Source organism: Ammodytes marinus, assembly GCF_949987685.1.
Source record: "Ammodytes marinus genome assembly, chromosome: 1".
NCBI lineage: Eukaryota > Metazoa > Chordata > Actinopteri > Uranoscopiformes > Ammodytidae > Ammodytes > Ammodytes marinus.
The window spans coordinates 33,560,671-33,581,740 of record NC_137230.1 but is presented as its reverse complement, the minus strand read 5'-3'; the positions used below and the strand labels follow the sequence as shown (position 1 = coordinate 33,581,740).

At 42.4% G+C, this 21,070-nt stretch overlaps 1 protein-coding gene across 1 annotated transcript; it reads right to left on the bottom strand.

Annotated features, from left to right (window-relative positions):
• Positions 1 to 8,152: 8,152 nt before the first annotated feature.
• sall1a (spalt-like transcription factor 1a) lies at positions 8,153 to 20,409 on the bottom strand. The gene is made up of 3 exons (XM_080030207.1): positions 19,640 to 20,409; positions 10,792 to 14,282; positions 8,153 to 9,759 (listed from the first exon to the last, which is right to left on the bottom strand). The coding sequence occupies exons 1-3, from the start codon at positions 19,710 to 19,712 to the stop codon at positions 9,319 to 9,321; spliced, it is 4,005 nt and encodes a 1,334-aa protein (XP_079886333.1). The 5' UTR covers positions 19,713 to 20,409; the 3' UTR covers positions 8,153 to 9,318.
• Positions 20,410 to 21,070: the final 661 nt, after the last annotated feature.

The following is a 21,070-nucleotide window of genomic DNA, read 5'->3' as shown; positions in this document are numbered from 1 at the left end:
TGCAGTGTAACCAAGGCTGACTGGCTGACCTCAGACTGTGTGGGCCCTTTAGCAGAAGATGAAGGAGCTTTTTCATTGACACAGGAACAGGAGGTATCGCCTTCCCTTTGCAGCAGCACTCATTCATGCCAGACACAATGCGTTATTATTGGTTTTGAATTGAAATGTTAATTTTGGGAACCGGGCAACTGGGCCTGAGAGCTTGTCCTGCTCATTTCTCATTTTTCACTTGGCTGGAGTGGTCTATTTCGATGAGGGGAGGGGTGGGGAGGGGTGGGGAGGGGGGGGGGGGGGTTAACCCTCAACTCTCCTTGTATTACAACACCTTGTTTCAGCTAGGTAAACACTGAGGTCCTATGTACTACTAGGCCACAAGCGCAATATGCCAGAACTTTCAACATGGAGTCAGGGATCCTGGAGAATGCTTGTTGTCCAAATCAGGGAATATTTCCCCATGATCTGCTACCTGTCCAGACTGTGTGTGTGTTTGTGTCATTGTGTGTGTGTGCTGCAAAATAAATCTGGTGACAGTTTATACACAGTCTAGGCTCTGTAAACGGGTATGATAACAAAGGGGCTTGGACCGAGCCAATGTAGCTAGCAACAATGCAATCGATACAGGCTAAGCTACCGATCAGCTTATAATACTTTGGCTTTGATAAGTATTTGGCTTCATCACCTTAATTAAATATTGACAGTGCTATTGTCACACTTGCTTCAATACTACTAAAAACACATCTTAGCCTATATCGATAGCATTGTTGGTAGCCACGGTGGGTCTGTCCAAACCACTTCGCTTACATTCCCATTTACAAAACCTAGGCCGTTGTATTAACACCATATTGTTTTTGAGCGCACATACAAGGGATAGGTCATGAGGATATATTCACCGATTTTGACGAAAAGTGATTTTGACAACAAGCTTTCTCCAGAATCGCCAACTCCACCTTTGAACACTTACTGGACATGGACACGGTTAGTGATAAGAGGTGAAACCTGCGAGACATTGGTCCATACCTAGGGAGCATTCACTATTGATCCTAAGGCCATGGAGGCAAAGCCCAGCTCTATCAGGGGCCGGTGGTGTGAGGTAGGCAGGTCAGCACTCTGTACAGCCTGTACAGCAGCACAGAAATGAGTGCATCAGCAGGCCCCGGCAGATCTATATGACGGGAATTAAACAGCATAATCAAATTGTTTGCGCAACCATTTAGCATCTCATTCCCTCCCTGCCCTGGGCCAAACTGACCACTGGAGACTGGCTATCCACAGCAGTAACAAAGTACGGCAATAACTAACAGCGATTAAAGGAATATTGATGGCCTGTGACACGCAGCATCCTGAAAAATGCTATTTGGTCAAATAGCCGCAATAATTAAGTATATGAGGGTCAGTCAATTTTATCTGCTGCTTTTATTTGGATCGATTATTTAGTAAACCGACCAAGCCTCAGAGAGCATTATTGCTGAGTGGGGTGTTGATTTCATAGCGAAAGTGCTTCAGCCAAGTCACACAGTAGCAGCATGCAGTGGTAAGAGAACACACAGTGGTGTTACAGCAGTGTATTAATATTACCAATATATGGGTGGAAACAGAGTAACAAAATGTCACCACTATCGCCGGCAATTTTTTTTTGGATATGAGCTGGTATTTTACACCATCACTTACTGTAAATGCTGCCCTTGTTCTGTGATATTTAAGCCCTTTAAAATCCCTTCATTGTGTCCTTTAATGTGTAAAACATTATGTACCTGATAGCTGAAACATTTCTAACCTTTCACCAGAGGAAAACAAGCCTTATAGGCCTGGTGTAAAGTATTCCCACCGAGGATTGATAAACATTAGCTGAAAGCCAAAATAATGGGTTTTGCCTGCTTAAAAACCATGGTGCGTTTAATGTGATGCAGTGGTTAAAAACAAACTAGGCCATTTAGAGGCTTCTCTCCCTGTTGATTGATTAAACATTAACCTGCTGGATCTGGGATATTTCTTATTAATCACAGGTGGCACGGACTTAACTGAGCATGAGGAAGGCATGTACAAAAAGGCAGCACACAGGCAGTACGCTATTAAACACACACACACACACACACTCACACGTGCATGAAATCATGTAATCATAACATAAGCCATTTAGCGGATGCTTTAATCCGATGAGTGATGCAGTTTTATTAATGTAATGTTTAAGCGCTAGCGGACCCAGTGGGAGTCAAACATCTAACTCTGGGGGTGCAATTGAGTTATACACACAGACACACACACAAACACACACACACACACACACACACACACTCAAGCACACACCCACACACACACACACTCAAGCACACACATCTCCATATCAAACAGCACATTGTGGGAATTGCCATGACCTCATGCATTTCTTATCTTACATTTGATTACACATTTCACAGAGGAAACCATTTCCCTCTTGTCTACAACGAGATGTCCAATAGGAAAACCAACCTTGACTATAGGAGTGAGTTTTTAAAGGAGTGGGTGGCAGATGTGTGAGTTGACCTGTCAGATACGCTGTACAGCGGCTCAAAGTCCCACAAAAGACAGTAGAACGGAAAAAAATCTCTATCAGACCTTCCTCACTTTCCCACAGTCAGAGGCCGCATAGAAGAACCTATCACACTCCAATAACGTCACTGAATATTCAGCCACTGTAGCAGGCCCGTTGCTTTGATCTAGCACTGATGTGGGTGGCCAGTATACACAACTAAAGTCTTCAATTTGAGTCTGACAGAGCACTGAACCTGCCTCCGAAATAGCTACGTTTTTCTTGCTGTAACCACGGGTGACTTTTTTGTGCCCGAGGAGGCTTTTATTAGAAAATTGACAAAGTAAATATCCTTTCAGCTGTTTGCCTGATGAATAATGTACGCGAGGCTGATGGACTGCTTTCAAAGGGAAAAAATAGGAAAAAAGAAAGAAAAATTCAACAGCTTCAGGGTTGTCCCTGCACATCAGCTGTCATGGTGTGATGTGGGTGGCGGTCCTGGCGTGGGGGCTCACGGCAACACACAGGTGCCCTTTTCACTCCCAGGCCGAAAATGACAAATTCAATAAACTCAAGACATCTCTCCGGAGCACCTATGGAATCAAACACACCTGACAAGCAGCTGAAGGGCTTCTTCCTAGTCGCTGTGACAACCCCAGCTTGACGCTCAATATCAATATCTCGGCAACGGCGGAATATCTTTCCATCTCACTAGTATGCTTTGACACTGTGAGAAAGAATAACGGATATGTGTCAGAGGTTGTGGGACTGGAGGTAAGATTGCGATGAGGAAATTGAATCTGTGAGATGACATTAACAGAGAGTGTCCCCAAACTGTGAGTGTGTGTGTGTGTGTTTCAGCTGCAGAGCAGACAGGCCGGGCTAGGGTTACCAACCGTAATTCTGATGGTGAAAGGGCCACAATCAGCCTACTTAATCTCGGAGCTGTTCTTTAAAACCAAAGAAAGACGATCTGTCTCCATTCTAATGTACAAAACAAAGGAAACATGTGATTCATCGTAAAATGGAAATGCACGTTAAATTAAATTTGCCTTTACGGTCAATGAGGACAAAACTTGACTGCAGGCTTTTCCGTGACAACAAAAAAAGTGTTTCTACTCAGTCAAAAGAACCCAGTCTCATAAACCTATCCTGAGCTGAAAGACCAAACGCTAGACATCAAATTTTAAAGAATTTGCATTACAATGGGCTAAATGTCCCCCCTTGTAGTAAAAGCTCAGTAAAGCGGTCTTGCAATTTCAGTGGTGATGATAAACTGGTAGACGCAGATAGCGGGCGCACTGTGCATGAGACAAACCCTCACTGTAAGTTCGTTAGCATCCCGTTCTGCAAGCATGGGTGCCTTATTAAAAGAATGGGCAGGGGAGCCTTGACTTTGGATAAATGTGGTCCATGAGGAGCACACAACCAGGGCTCCCACCTGTTTGTCTGGGTGCTCATTTGACACAATAGGTCATGAAATGCAATATGGGCCTGTGCCTCTCTTTCTCACCACACAAAAGCCCAAGGAGCGGATGAACTGCAAGATAAATGACCTTGACATTTGGCTAGTCTCCAGATTGCTGTGCCATAAAAATAAACCATGCAAAGACAATCTCCAAGACCTCATAAGACCAAAGCACAACTTCAATGGAGAACAAACAGTAGGCAGAATGAAAAAAAAAAGTGTCTGGCTTTTGGGCAGGATGGATATTTCCTCGAAGACTTTGATTGCTCGTCTGTGATAACTGTGAGAGTGTACAGGCCCGAAAAAAATCCTGCTCCATGTTTGTACTTACAATCTGGAGGTCTTGTCTTCCAACCAGCTGTGTACACGCTGCAGACGGGCTCCATTTTCCACAGGAAGCGCGATGAGAACCACAGGAAGATAAAACCAGCATGAAATGGCTGGAGGAAAAATGACAACGCAAATTAGGGTGAGGCTTTTACAAATACAAAATATGAAGCCAACAATCACCTTTTGACACAATGTAATACAACTACAGGCCATATTAGGGAAATGTAAAGACTATCATTTCAAAGACGAAGAGAAAGTATAAGTTAAAAGCAACATATTTCTACTGTTATTAATCTGTGTCTCCCTTGACCCCATCAAATAGCAAGACCGTTCATACTGTTTTAAATATATTTATATATAAGATAAAGATATATTTTTATGCTTTATTGATAGTGTAGAGACATAGTTGAAATGGGGCAGAGAGGGGAGTGACATGCAGAGAACGACCGCGGGCTGGGATCGAACCCGGGTCCGCTGCTGGCCAAGGCCCATGGGGGGGACGCCCTACCAACTGAGCTAAGGGCGCCCCTAAGACCATTCATACTGTTACGGACAAAACTGTGTCTGTTTTCTTGTTAAAAATGTCAAAAAAAAGGTGTCTCGCTAAAATAAAGTAGCATGACATCACCAATCTACAAAACGCCCAGTTCTTCATGTGGAGTACAGAAAGTGCGCATCTTCCAAATAAGATATACACTCTTTTGCACATTTAAACGGAAAGATCTGCTTCAGCATGCATTTGTGAAAAAGACACCATCAGCAAGGGGATGTTCTTGCAGGAAGTAAGGCCGTAGAGAAGATCCACCACCACCACCTGAGTGTGATTGACAGCGTGGGCAGGTGTGGCAGCGGTGCATCCGGGGAAAGTGAACTGCGGCGGCTAAGTGAGGCTCACCATTGTTCTCTGCTGGTCTTTGATCTCCCAGCGGTGGGGCCAGAACCTCAGTGGGGAGTCCAGGCCCGGGCCCCCAGGCTACGGTTTGTATCGACTCAGGAGGGCTGACAGGCACAAGGCAGGAGTTGTGGGAGGGGGGCTTCCCAAGATTGCCTCCGTGCAGCTTCATCTCTCCCCCCTGATCTGCACACTGAAGATACTATGAAGGGCAAAAAGGAAAACTATATAAAAAACATTTTAGTCATGAATTTAATAATCTATATACTAATGCTGATGAGTCCAGAAGCTGTTTAGTTTTTGGTTTGTTTGATTCTTTCTTTTTAGCTTTTTCTCCCAACAGACTCGAATGAAAACATACTCTGTCACAAACAAACATACACACACTACATTATCCATCTAAACTTCAGATCCTAAATTGCTTCTCAACCAATTTTACTAAGTATACAAAATGATTCTACTATCCTCCCTGGATTTCATGTGCTATTTTAATTTTTATCATTTTGAATTTCTTTGCAAAGCTGTTTAGTTTATTTTGCTTTGAAACCATTTAAAAAAACTGACTTTAAAAAAAAAAAAACAGACTGAAGTAGATCGTCTCAACTAGTGTTACAAAAATGCTATACAGAATAATTTCCCAACAAGAGCAAACTTGGGCTGGAAACAGATTAGCTTATTTTTGCAGTGTGGCAGCTGTGCATACAGCCCTTACTTAAGGCCAACCCTTAATGAACCTTCAAGTGTACAGTAAGTGGACAGGAGTGGCTTACAGCTAAAGAGAGTAATGTTTCTCTGCTGATGGTTCCCATCCTCTCCAGACACTGCAGGAAAAGGCCATCAAAGCATTTAGCTCAGATGGGGAAAACACTAAAACAAAATCACATGAGATAAAACGTTAGGAATAAATCAGAATATGCAGGAGTGTGTGTGTGTGTGTGTGTGTGTGTGTGTGTGTGTGTGTGTGTGTGTGTGTGTGTGTGTGTGTGTGTGTGTGTGTGTGAAGCTGTGAGGATGTAGCACAATGCAAATCTCTCCTACGAGTGTGTTTACAATATAAAGTGAATATAATCACTGAACCCTGATAGCACAATCTCAGTGTAGCCGCAGAACAGTGGATGAGCTTCACACACACACGCACACACACACAGCACTACAATACATAGTGACAGTGAACAGGGCAGACTGGGACAGCCCCTCTTAGTCTTAGGCGATTGTGTTTCGGTGTGTTCGCCCTGCTCTTCCTGTGGTGCTCTGTGTTGTGGAGCAAAAAGCCACTGCTGGGAGCCACAGTGGAAGAGATCAATTGTACACATTCCTGCCACCTGAGATTCAAGTGTTTCTGTAATACTGCACAGCTCAATCGATACTTAAGCGAGGAAGCAAGAGAGAAGAGGCCAGTCCATGTTTAGTGCTGCATGGGGCTCCTGGCACACAGATAAAAGCGTGTATTTACTCGGGTATATTTCTGTTTACCACCTCTTTAAAGCCCACAAAAAAAACACAATTGGTCACGCGTGTATCTTAACAAAAGATAGAAACTAAATTATATAGGCTACCGTGCTATAAAATAGCTAATATTAATTTATGCAATTAATTTCAAACACGGCCTAAATAATACCTGCAATGCTTCTGTAATTATTAGAAATGTTTTATGAATCTTCAATTATGTTTTTTCTCTCTTTATTAATTATTATAATTTATAACCAAGAAAATATTATAAATTACGGTTTAGAAATAACTACAATTGCAACAATATAGATGACAATACAAGAAAAATAAGAAAAAACTCGGACATATGTATGGAAATGCAATTAAAATTCGCAAAAATATGAACGACGTATTTGTCATAATTAGCAGGGCAGTAAAATGTGGAGCAGTTTTATTTTTCTTTCTGTCCTTTCAAAGGATCTCTCAGGAAGCCGACGTGCTGCACAAACAAAGCCCGATGAACAGATGTGACTGGTAAAGAAAAGAAAAGAAGAAAAAAAGCAGGCACTGACTGTGGGTAAGGATCATTTAGCTTCGACGTCTTGAAATATAAAACGTAAATATTGAGGAGTTAGGCTTTGTGAAGAGGACGGGGGAGCGCCGAGGATGCTGGACAGAAATTAACAGATCCTGTATTGCAGGATGTGCAACGATGTGTTAAATTAAATGCAGCTGTTGAAATACAAAAGGGGGGGACATTTCAGTTTGAATAGAAAAATGCAGGGCAAATGCCTTCAAAGCAGACACAGGCTTTATCCGGATAACCGTGTGATCGTTTTGACAACATCTTTTAAGGCTTTGTGGCAAATATTTGGATCGCTGATCGTAGATTATTAATGAAACGTATCCTCAATATATATTTTTAGAAAAATGTCGACTGCATACCTTTCACCTTAATGGAGATAATGCGGAATTGTGCCCGTTTAACTTTCATGTCAAGGAAAAAGAACATGTTTTCCCCCTCTGACTTTTTTTTATTATTTTTTTTTAAACTGGCTAACGTGTATTAAAAGGCAGGAGGGAACCGTTTCCTTAGCGCGTAAAAAGCCTCGTATCTACTTGATTCCGATGATTAGCGATTCATTGGAGATTTCGAGGATTGGCAGAAGAAATTACAAGGTTAAAACTGCGATCATGATTTAAATTAAAGAGCCGGGAAGCTCACACTATCAATGACTGCATCCAATTGCCCGTTTCTGCCTCTGCCGTTTGTCAGTGCACAGAAACGGAACATAGTTGCACAACGGCCCTCAGCACAATTAAGCCTATTCAAAGGCAACACGTTGGTTTACATGTATGTCTGCTCTTTTTTCAACTTATTGCCAATGCTTGATGCGTGAAGATTCATTTGTCAGTAGATTTGAAATGAAATGATACATAAAGGAGTGAATAAATGCACACAAACACACAATGTTTCTTTTTGAAAACTGATGTATTTGATTATTAGAGTAAAGAATTACAGTATCTTAGTTGTTAGTAGGTATTAAAGTGTAGAGAAACTGGACCCATAAAGATCTTCCAACTTTCCAAGAAAGTGCATGTAACAGTCCGAAGGTTGTCAAACCCAATATATATTTATATTTATAAAAACACTATCATTTTGTCCCCTGGCCATGATGGACTTCTCTTGTGTGTGTCTATATGTACATTTTCTTTCGAGGGAGTTTGTATTTCCACGTCTGAACATATTTACAGAAGCTTCAAAACATAACTTTGCACTTGATGTCAGTGAGAATGCTGGGACATAGCAGCAACGTGGAAATCCAGCTGAGAAACTTAAGGAGAATCCTGCTCATTTGATTGGCTGTCTCAGTTCCAAAAACCAGGAAATAGGCCAGACCGACTGTTCCCTTCTGTCTTGCTTGCAACAACATCAAAATACGAGCAATAAAAAAAAAGAGATTGAGGAACAAAATATGGAAGTAAACAAAGAGTAGAAAGTACAATACACAGAAACGGTAACAACAAAACAAGTTAACACTAAAGAAATCCTTGAAATGTAGCAAACTTCAATGTTTTGTCTTCCTTAAATAAAATAAAGGTAAAAAGGAATTGGAAACAAAGAAACTAACACATATTTAGTCCCTTGCCTGAATTTCATTGTTTTGTTTTGAAGAGGGGAAGGGGGCATGAACACAGATGTTAGAACATCTACAGAAGATCAGTGTACATTATTTACAGCAAGTCTGTTTGCTTATTACAGGGCTAATTCATCACATGAACATTGACAGTTCGGTAATAGCTAATACAGACAGAAAATAACTTAATGCCAAGGTAATGTTATCTACCCAGATATTCTAAGTTTCAAAAGCACATTTTTAAGCACCCATACATACCCATTCTGACTTTAAAACAAACAAAAACCTAACTGTTAATGCTTCCACTTGGTTTCAAGCAAGGTTATAATCACTAATAAATAAGCTCCTTAAAACTATAACATGTACATTGTACAAAAAAAGCAACTTGTCTTCACACTCGTGTTCGTAAAGATTCAATGGCGAGCAAAGCAGTTCAGTTGATTTTGTCCCTGTCGCGTTCTCTTTCTTTCTCTTCTTCTTCTGTGTGTGTCTACATGTGTGTACAATATGCCTTTAGGCATCTTTATGTGTCCGTGCACAACTACGGACAAACACTCTAACTTGTGACAATTTCTTTATTGTCCTCCATGAAGCGTGTGAACCGAAAGTGGCCCCCGTTCTCTGTGTTGGCCATCTTCTCCAAACCAGCAAGAGCAGCGTTGGGCTCCATGCTGTGTAGCTTGTCTAGGCTGCCCGTCAATCCACCAATGGGAGAGCTACCCCCATTTCCCACACCACCTGACATGTGTGGGATGCCTCCATTCTGGATGACAGAGATTTCATTTGTCTTCATTGCCAGGCCGTTTGAGAAGGCTGCAGCGTACTGGTTCCAGAAACTGGCTGGATCCCCGTTGCTTCCCCTGGATGCCATGTCCTTCTGGAAGATCTCAGGAAACTTGACTGGGTTTGCACCGAGGAAAGCCATTGGCCCGTCCACGGAGAGCCTGCGGCCACGTCTGGCGGGAGCGCTGTTCCACATGTGTGTGCCCATGTGAACCTACACACACACACACACAGAGGGAGGAGAGAGAGGGGGGAATAAAAGGGAGGGAGGAAGAGAGACAGAGCAATGAGAGGGATGAAAATTAGCGATGTTTACAAACTTGGCCACAAAAGCTGCACATGAGATGATGCAATGGAAAAAATAATAATAATGCTTGAATCCAAATTAAAATAGCTTCACACCCTGGGTGCAGCAGACAAGTCAGTTACTTATACTGTGAGAGGTACCAGCATTGTGTAAACATCTTATTTTGGCAGGAGTGATACATGCTGTTTAATCTAAACCTTAATGTGCTCATCTCACAAGGGGACCCCATAGGATTGAGGTAAAATTGTACTGTCCAGTTTCGTTGCTATGGCTAGTACTGCATGTGACATTTCCCCTCTGTAAATACTCTATCCTTGACAAATAACTTTGTCTCCTTTAAGTATTTTGTGTATGACCTACAACAAGAAAGAGAGTTTACTATACAGAGCATTTTTGACTAAAAAAGTAGATAACTTTGTCTATTACCCGTTTCAACCAAAAGTAAGTTTGAATTACTATAACCTTTTAAAATCTAATATGAATATACATCCACAATTCCACTAAGGGATTAGGAATTACACACTCAAAAATGTACGTTATATTCTATTAGATTACTCTCACAAGTTTCTGTGGATCATTGAACAGGACCCTTTTCTTAATGATTAAGGCCTGTGACAGTTTCCACAAAATCTCTTCTGGAAAACTACAGACTTACCTAACGCACAATGATTGCCTCTGATAATTAATTCTCTTCACCGAATCAGTTTTAGCTGATTAGATTCTGGAATTTTTCCCCAATAATCATATTAGCCTTGTGATTCAACCTTTCCACTAAGATATTTTTTCTCAGAGAGCCTTAAATCGGTATACAACATTACCACCTCCTTATGCCTTATGCTGTATAAAACTAAATAGCAGCCCTGAGACTCATTTTTAACACACTTTCTCACGCACAAACTTTTAAAAGACCAGCAGTTTTTTTCATGTTTCAAAATTTACCTTGAGGTTTCCTTTGGTGGTGAAAGCACGACCACAGATACTGCAGGCAAAGGGTTTCTCCCCAGTGTGGGTTCTCTCGTGGATCTGTAAAGCACTGGAGGAGGAGAAACACTTCCCACAGGTGTTGCAGAAGTGTTGCTTGGGTGTCCTGCGCGGAGGAGCAGAAGAGGAAAGCACAGGGGAAGTGGAGGCAGATGATGTGACCAAGCCAGGGGGCATTTCCTTGATTTCTTGATGGAGGCTGTGAAAGAAGCCATTGACCTCTGGTTTGTTCATGTTCATGTTCATGTTCATGTTCATATTCATGTTTAGAGAGCCTACAGAGAGTAGGGAAGGGGTCGGGCTGGAGGACATGCTGAGGCTGGTGTGTGAAGGCTCAAAGAGCTGTGAGGGCAGGTCTCTCATCTGATGGGTTAGCATGTGCTGCTTGAGGTTGCCCTTTGTGGAGAAACCCCTGTTACAGGCTGTGCAAATAAATGGTCGTTCTTTGGTATGGCTTCGATAGTGAATGTCCAAGGCACTCTGACAAGCAAAGGTCTTCCCACAGATGTCACAGGATGTGTTCTTCATGATGTTACGTTCACGGAAGGCGAATATCATGCCAAGGGGATCTTTTTGGGGATTGACAGATGTCAGGTCCAGGGCTCCAATGTTTGAGGGGTGAGATTGCAAGAGGCTTGCACTGGGGTGCTCAAAGGAAAAGGCCCTCTGGTGCCTTTCTTCGAGGCTGGGGGATTTGCGTGGTTGTGGCTGCATGCTAGTGGGGGATGGCGCCTGCATGGAGGAGGTAGATTCTGACACAGCTGGACTCCCAGTGATTTGGCTTTCAACATCCCCTCCAAGAGACGAGGAGTCATTGGTAAGGCAATCTACCTCAACGAAACCATTTACCATAGCCTTCATATGGATGGCTTGTAGCTCCCCTGTTTCATTATTTTGGGAATTATCTTGGCCATTTCTCTCTTGCCCCTCCTGGAAAGCAGTTTCAGGGGGTGCTGGGGAGTTACACAAACTGCCATGGGAGTGATCAGCTGACCTGGGTGTGTCTGGCACACTGCTATCTGGGCCTTCTTCCATTCCTTCCATGCCTTCCATTCCTTCCATTCCCTCCATTTCGTCCATGTTGTCATCAGAGAAGTTGTCTAGATCATCAAAGTTTCTCTCCTCAAATGAGCCAGTATCAGAGGCCATCGACTCTGGGTAACTCTCAGGTAGAGGGGTGTTGGGAATATGCCCACCCATGTGCATGCGGATATGTTGCTGTAGTACCACAGCATTTGTGAACTTCTTCTGACAAATGGGGCAGGAGTGTTGGACTCTAAGAGGAGGCATGGCCCTATGGACGCTGTAGTGTGTCTTAAGATTTCCCTTGGTGGTAAACGCCCTGCCACAGACTTTACACTTGAAGGGCCTTTCCCCAGTGTGAGTGCGATAGTGCATTTTCAGAGCACTATGGCAGCTCAGAATGCGATGGCAGATGACACATTCGTTTGGGTCTGTCACCTTCCTGTCAATGTTCTCCACAAGCTGCTGTAGCTTGGAGGTCTCTGACCCCTGGAGAGGATCCAGGATGCCTCCAAAGGGAAACTTAGCCTTGAACTGATCAGACATAAGAGGCATGAGTGGGTTTGTCATCATAGGTGGGCTGTTGGATGTTGTGTATTCGGTAGTGCTCTCTGAGGCAGAGCTCACATTTGTCATGAAGCCTGAGGAGTGGCTGCCTTCTTCAGTTCTCCCATTTGAGGTAGGCAGAGTTGCACCTTCACCCTCTTCAGACACTCCATAATTTCCTTTAGCTAAAAGCTCAGCAGCACCTGAGTCACTCTTTGCAGTAACAAGAGGGCTGGTTATGGCTATTGAATGATCTTCTCTTTTGATTAAATGTGGCAGGCTGGGCATGGTTGGTGGCAGCAGCATACCAACTGAGGAAGTCATAGTGGGCAAAACTGGTTTGCTGTCCAGCCAGCTGGTGACAGGTTTCTCCGGGGGCATAGACATGCCATATGGAATGCCGGTGCTTGTTGGTATGTTGTCTAAATGCTCAGGAACAGGGTATGGGTTCATCTGGACGTGTGGGTATTTTTCTTTATGACGCTGGAAATGCACCTTCAGGTTACCACGGGTGGAGAAGCGGTTGCCACAGATATTACACTTGTACGGTCTCTCACCAGTGTGAGAGCGCAGGTGGATTTGCAAGGCACTGTCACTCCCGAACACCTTGCCACAAAACCTACACTTATGCTTGAAGAAAGCATCGTCAGAGCTGCTCTTGTGTTCAATTGAAGTGACATTAGGCGGCTTTCCTTTTGTCCGCTGGGCCAAAGCTGCTAAAGAGTTGAGGTCCTCTACGGTGGTGCCAATACTGGGTAGAGAGCTGGAGAACAGGGGATTTCCAGGGTGGGGCTGAGGTAGAAGGGGATTCACTGCAGAGCTTAACAAGCTACGCATGCCAAATGCTGGTGTAGATGACTTAGCTTGTGAGGAGTTGCTGAGTTGAGAGTGGAGGGTACTCATATGAGTCGGCCTCTTGTCAGAGGACTGGGTATTGACCGTTGATGGCCCCAGTGTGCTAATACTCTGAGATGTCTCACTGCTGCTTGGGTTGGACTGAGGTAGCTGTGCCGCAGCAGCCAGCTGCTTCAGGCTGTTAATACTGGCTGACTGACTAGCCAGGTTCTGCGCTAGGCCTGCGGCTGCAGCCAGCTGTTGGGAGAGATGTGAGCTTAGTGTGGTCAGTGGGTTGGCAGCAGGCCCCATTGTGCCTGGAGCCGAAGTTGGGGGCACCTGCAATTCTGGGGACTGGGAGGCCAGTAGCAGTATCTGATGGCGAATCTGCTCGATAAGCTGCAGCTGGTGGATCTGTTGCTGTTGGAGGGCAAGGAGTTGCTCCATAAGGGCTGGCACTGCCACCCTGGGGCCCCCAGTGGAACGGGTCTCTTGGGAGAATTGCGCCACTGCCACTTTGGTGCTCTGCAGATTTTCAATTATGACATTGCTGTTCATCATGGAGAAGTTCCCCAGTTCAGTCAGGTTACTGAGCTGAGGTAGAGGGGCACAGATAGCTGAAGTGCCTACTGCTGGGCCAGAGGTGCCCCTGCCACCATGGCTGCTGACTGTATTGATTGGGCTCCCACTCTCTGTATGACTGCCTTCCTCTTCATGACCACTGCTCATTCCGGAAACGTCCACGTCCATGGATTCGTCTTTATCAAGAGTGTTAGGCTCCAAAGGGTCACTGCACTCTGTTTGATCAGTGTTATTAGCTGTGTCATTCATCTGGTCATCAGGATTATGGGGAGGAGACCCAGGCGAGAAAGTTCCAGTGGGGGACACAGGACTTTCATTAACTATCAGAACTAACTGATTCTTAGTGCAATTCTTCTGGTGTTCCTCAAGATCTGATAGTTCAAAGAACTCAGCACAACATCTGCTACAGACATGGGCATCTGACTCCTTGCAGGGGGGGTCCTCTGAGCAAAGTTCCGTGTCCCCTGAAAAAGAGGAAACAGAGGATTAGTGATTAGAAATGTTTTGCAGCTGAAGAAGCAGCTTTATCTCCTCAAATTCCATTGTTGTTATTCTTAAGTTAATCAGTTTTACACTTATCCCCTTGATGTGTTCACAAAAACAAAGATTGAAAGGCAACAATAAGCCAACAGAAATGTGAAAAGGCCATTTTCAAAGCAGTTGCCTCTGAAACATGATAAGAAGGGATACAAAATCAATGAGAACTACTCAAATATTGCTTAAAAGTGATCTTTGAAGATGTACATCTGGGTTTCATCAGCCCAACCAAAGGTAATAATTTTCTCCAGATAATCCATCAAAATATAGAATTGAGTGAAGTGAGAACATTGGCCCTTAATGAAATTTCATAGAAAGGCATTGATTTCCTATATTCCATGCCCTTCAAAGTCTACTTGTCCACTCGGTGCAAATCAAGCATTTGAGGGACTTATTAGACTTTCAATTTGCTGTCAACTTTGCTCATTTTCAGCCGACTATGGGCATCTTGGACAGGTTATCTATGTCACTAAACTAATTTGTATCTACTCGTGCTGAAATCAGTGTGACATGAACAACAGAGCCTGTGGCAACTAAGCGGATACGCACACACTTAACACAACAAGCAAGACAAAATAGAAAAATATTTAAAAAGCTAGAAACTAAATAGTGACTTAAGTGAATTAAATACTTATGATAGAAAAGTATTGTTACTATTTATCCTAATACTTATTTATATATATTTATATAAAGAATACAAATACATTATTGTTTTAAAAGTTACCAAAATATGTTCCATAATTGTGATCAATCTTTGACCCAAAAACATTAGCAACCATAGAAAAGACACTCATCAGTAAATTTTTCAATTGCTTAAATAAAGGGATTGGTCAAGACTTGAGTACATCATAATGCATGCATCAATAACTTGCCACAACTCAGAAACTAGACACACCAGCTTAAAGAACATGCAACACTGAAACTTCTTTTGTTACGATGATGAAAATTCAAAAAGTAATGACCGCCTTTCAAATGCACACAGAAAAAAGTTTTTTGATTTTCCATTTTGATAAACAGGACGAGTCAGAGAGTAAAAAGGCAATACACCCTGCCCCCAGAGCCACTACTGTGCTCCAGACTTTTCTAATTATTTTATTTCTTTGTCACAGTAAAATCTTGCTGTTTAACATACAAGTTGATTTACAAATTGCATTTCTCTATGAATCCCTTTCATAGTGGCTGTGGCCCCCTCAACACTTTCAACAGGGCCAAGAATTCATTTGCAAATGAAACCCAGAGAAGTGCAGCCCTGCCCCACAGAGAGACAGGATGCCTTCCCATTGTTCACGCAGCATGGGAGCGGCGGGGATCGTCGGCACAGCCTGGCCCTGCTCATCTCAGTCGACTCAAAGCAGATCCTGTTTAATTCAGGGATTATCTCCCTCAATGTTTCTCTACTCAGAGACATCAGATAACGCAAAGTTGCCATGACAGTAAACCCTAGCCCTCACACCACCAAACCATGCAAACAGGGAAGATTCGACTTTAATGATAACTTTTCATGTTAAACCCCCCCTCCACCTATAACTCAAGCGCTAAATTTGACAGAAAGTGTTTGAATCATAGTGTGAAAAATGTGTGGATTAAAACAAAATAAACTTTATTTTTCCTTGATGCGGAATGTTAAAAATTAGTGTGAACAAAATCCATTCATATGACACTGATCAGGATGAAAATAGGAACTAAAAATAATAAAATAAATTGTCAAACAAACTTCTGGAAATTATTAAATACATAAAATATGTGCGTGTATATGTGTGTATGCTCAAATCTACACAGCATTTTTTTTTAAATACGCTATACACAGTGTAGATACTATATGAGAAACAATAGTATGCACTGAAATTAAATTAATCAACCATTTCAGGCATACACATTCTTTCAAAGGGGCCTCAATGTGTTTAATTAAATTAACTTCAAATAAATACGAATTTTTTTTATCTAGCGCACAATTTAGTTTGTTACAAATTAAACAATTCTCTGTAATATTATTAACAATCAAAAACTAAAACTTGAAATTATAAGACTCATTAAATTATATAATTGCAAAGAATACAGGTGACATTTATCCTAAAATAATATGTGCCTTTGTATTTTATTAATTAAGGTACTGACGCAAAACATTCTCATTTAAATTGTGCAATGCAGCAGTGGACAGTCTCCTTTTCACACACTCTTAAGTTTGTAATGTGATAAAAGAACACAATAATAATGTTCTTACAGCTGCAAAACACAATCATATTTCATCAAGGACTGAAATGCTCACCGTTTTAATCTTTAAACGGTGTAAAACTATGTTTGATTTTACGACAAAAAAACTCAAATCAAATCAAAGTTAAATCAATGCATAAATCCAATGTCCACATAAGACAAACAGCGCAGATGCTAGCATTAGGCTTAGTTCCCAAAATAGCAAGGATTAACTTCGAATTAAAATTAAGGTAAAGTCAAGGCGGTGTAAAGATGGAGTCTGTAAAACTTCCATCGAAATCTCTATCAATAACACAATGCAAGCAGTATGCAGGGCTAAAGGGCGTCAGGAGAGACAAAGGGCAGAAGACAGAGCCTCCAAGAGGTTGACCAAAGTCTGAATATGAGAGACAAGAAAAAGTGAGGATAAGTCGGAAAAAAAGTTGACGGAGAGCTTTGAGAGATCCTACATTATTTTTTCGCAGAGGGGCCTCTGTGAGCCTCTTGACACTTGTAACTTCAGGAGGTTTTCTGCTCTCATCGTCTCCAGCCCTCAGGACTCATCCCACTGAACACTAGATGGGGTTCCACTAAAGCTGCCGCAGTCCAGGACAAGACTTGAATCTAAGAAGCTCTGCCCCGGTGACATGCTTAAAGGTCAGGGGGAGGGAGAAAAGGCAAAGCAAGTCCTTCAAGCTACACCTAGACTCGCACCATATAAACACGGGCAAAAAAAAAGGAAGAAGCCAAGCAACTGCACTCTCTGTTTTGGAAGTAACAACAGTGCAAAGAGGGCTTCCCTGCCAATCTCCCCTCTAGGGGGGCCACTCTGATAGGGCAAAGGGGATGGCCACGACATTGATAAGGCCCTACACACACACACTTAAATAATAAGCGAGGCCTTGCTGGGCCGCCTGCAGCTCCAAACAGCAGGGTCAATGGCGAGGTAGAGACGAACACACTGGGCTCTGAACTCTCATCACCTCCACACAGAGGGACACAGGCAAAGGTTAAATCAGCTCAACATCCCACCCTCTGTGGCTCTCACTCCGACCTCCCTGTAACTATACGGCCCTCAGCATCATCCAGCTACAAATACAACAACTTTCTGTTTTCACTTCCGGCAACGGCAACTCTCCCCAAGAATCACAGCACATTTGCTATTAGCACTGTCTCAGCACAATAACCTGAACTGAAAGACAACATTTCCTTACCAGAATGACATTTTAACATGTGGCATAGTCTTGGATATATTTGGGAAATGTAGTTTCTGCAATTTGCCTGGGCTGGTGACAAAAGTAACTCTTCATTAAGTTTATTAGATTAAAATTAAAATGCAGAAAAAAAACAACACTCAGGAATTACCTACTTTTTGCATCATTCCTTAAGTTTCTATAAACATCACGTGAACTGGGGCTGCAAATACCTTTTCTATGCATGCTTTCCCCTGAAAGAAGCAAGTGTTTCTTTCAAATTACCTGCACATGGTTTTCAGGCAGTAGGCTAAACACAACACAATGCTCTCAAAGCCATAGCTTTAAGAGAATGTAAACTGCATATTAAATGTGAAGGCCTTATCCACTAGGTTAAGCAAACGTCAAATGCAAATTCATGATGTCATCTGAATTATTATTTTTTTAATGGCACTTGTTAGTATTAATACAAATTCAAATTTTTAAAAAATATAAATTTTGTGCAGCAAAATTTGATCACAATAATTAACAGACTCAAGATAAGGTTCCAATTAAATTAAAAACATTTCTTTAAATTACAGAAAAATAATTAACTATTATTTTCTTGGTAATGAGTCATTTAATAGTAAAGTCCAAAAGTCGGTCAACAAAAATACACGTTAGGCCTACAACGCAACGCCCTGTTACGAAATTCAACTGTTATTGACATTGCACTATCTTATCATGCCATAGTATTTCTGAGTATTACTCTATTTTCAACAAGAATATAATATTAACTTTGAATGGTTATCGCTGGCCTCTTAAACTCTGAGCTCCAGCCTACAGCGTTTTGGATTTTCAGTTCTGAATTACATTTTGTATAAACTGATTTCACGTTATCAGCTTTATTTTATTTTCCCTAAAAGAAGGCCACATATTATCTTTCGGCGCGAGCTTCTCTGAAGGGGTTAAACTAAAAAATAACGAGCCAATTTATCAATGTTTATTCATGATTTTGCGTGAGAAAACTATACATGATTTGGTAGTAAAAGCAACAAATCGAGTGTATGTGTGTGCGTGTCTCAGGATGAGTAAGACTAACCTTCTCTACGCTGCTATTTGAACAAACAGTGTAAACGATGAGTACACCGTAGATATATTTTCGGGATCTGGGGAAGATGTGTGTTCGTTTGCGCTCTCCAGAGCAGTTTGCCCTCCTTTCATCCAACTTTTAGCAATAAAACACACTAGTGTGCAAATAAGCAATGACTTACTCTAACTGATTTTCATAAAAGTCGTAACACAATGTCAGACTTTAGCGTACGACTGAATGGGACTGGATAGGGGATTTTCTGTGGCCGGGACCAAGTTAAAGTTGGTGTCCGGGCAGCAGCGACAGGGTGGTCCATCTCGATGCACCGAGAGCGACCGCTGAACGCAGGGAAGCCTCGGAGAGGACCGAAAACTAAAACAAACTGAGTGTCAACGTTGGTTTAAAAACACGATTAATAGCTGAAATGGAGACTAAAAAGTTCTGAAACTTTTAACACGCGCACGCAGCGTCAAACAGAAGAGACTTTCGTTTTAATCTTCAGCGTTTTAATCTTTTATCGCTGAGTTTGTTTAATAGAGATAATGGAGTTTTCAGTGTGGACAACAATAGCAGTAGTTTTAATTTCCTCTTTGAACTGGAATAAAGTGTATAGAAGGAAATCCCTAACGTTATCTGAAAAGTGGAACATTCTCCCATCGCCAAAATGCTCTAATTTGCAAATAAACAAACTAACAACCCATAAGTAAAAAGTCCAATTCAAAGTCTCTACTTCAGCCGTCACATATGGCCATGGACAAGATAAAACCAAGTAAAAAGTGATACATTCACAGTGCTTGCATAAAGGGAGTGATAGGTTACTTGGACTCACCATTGTGCTCCGATAAGGGCAGATGAGGGTCGGATTGGAAGTGTTGCGGCTTCGCTTGTTTCCTCCGCGACATGCTGGCTGGCACATCAGCAGGCAAAGAATAAAAAAATGACTACAAAACCTTCTCAAAAAATTCGTAAAACGAGAACCATCCACAGCGCATGTGCCCCGTTATGATTATCAATAATGCTCTGCGATTAATCATACAGGGGGGCTTCTTTGAAAGGCGATTGGCACCTCGCCAGCCCCCCTCCTATTCAAATGAAGTCTCTTTAATCAATTAGCTCCTGATTTGCTGGGGACTCTTGTCTCTCTCTCAGCTCCCACCCAATGAGTTGATCCGTGTTGGGAAGAAAGGCTGGGTTTTCCAAACTCCCTTTAGATACGGTTTAACCCCTTCTGTTATAGCCAAGTCAAAGCTTATCTCGACTACTACGGGGGAATGTCAGCGTCTCGAGTCAATGCCTGCGACAGTATCTTTCAATCTTTCACATTGATCAAGCAGCGATCACAGTTTTTCCTAGCTGTTTTTTTCTCCCTCCTCCTGTAGATGTGGACTGACTGGGCGCTCGCGATCTCCAGCCAAACTTTCTTCTCGCTGCAAGTCGGTAGTCCGTCCTCAGCTCTTGCATTAAAAAAATTGTTGTAATTCAGCTCTCGTCGTTGCGTTGTATACCGACACCTACTCTCTGAAGAGTTTCAGCCGTGGCTCCCGGTGCGCTAAAACGCAGCGTCGCGCGAGCATGTTCCGTGCGTAAATGGCACCGGCGCGCTTTCCCAAAAAGTCCACAGTGCGTTCCGACGTCCCAATCAGTTTAATTTGATTATTATTAGTCGACAAGGGGGGGTTACTTACTAACACGTTTTCATCACACTCTGCATTCCGCGAATAAACAAACTTTGAGGGCCCGTGCTGCACTGGGACAAAATGTGGAGCCCGGCCCATCGACAATCTGATTGGTTACCGGGCTATTCAGTCATACAGCCATTCACCTCCACCTCCCTCCCTCCTTCTCTCTCTCTTCCCCCTTTCTCTATATCTCTCTCTCTCTCGCTCTCTGGTTGCGCACAGCAGAGCCAAACGCTTTGTGCGCACAGGGATGATCAGTAGCGAAGACAGCGGAGACAAGTCTGTTCATCTGAGTAGGGATAAATAAAGCTTTTAATTTCTTTCCGAAACATCTATTTTTTTAGCGAATGTCTGTCACACTCACGCCACGTGAACTCATCTACATTTCACCCCATCCATTTTACTTGTAAAAAAAAAACTTGTTTGTCTTTATATCGTCGCCATTCCGTGGGTTGTTTGTATAGTAAAAGCGTGTATGAATGGCTGCGTGATATCCTTATCAATACTGATAAGTATAAGATATGTATGATTTGAAGGCCTTTTGTTGCCGTTTGTTGCGTTTTTAAAAACGTGTTTGTAAA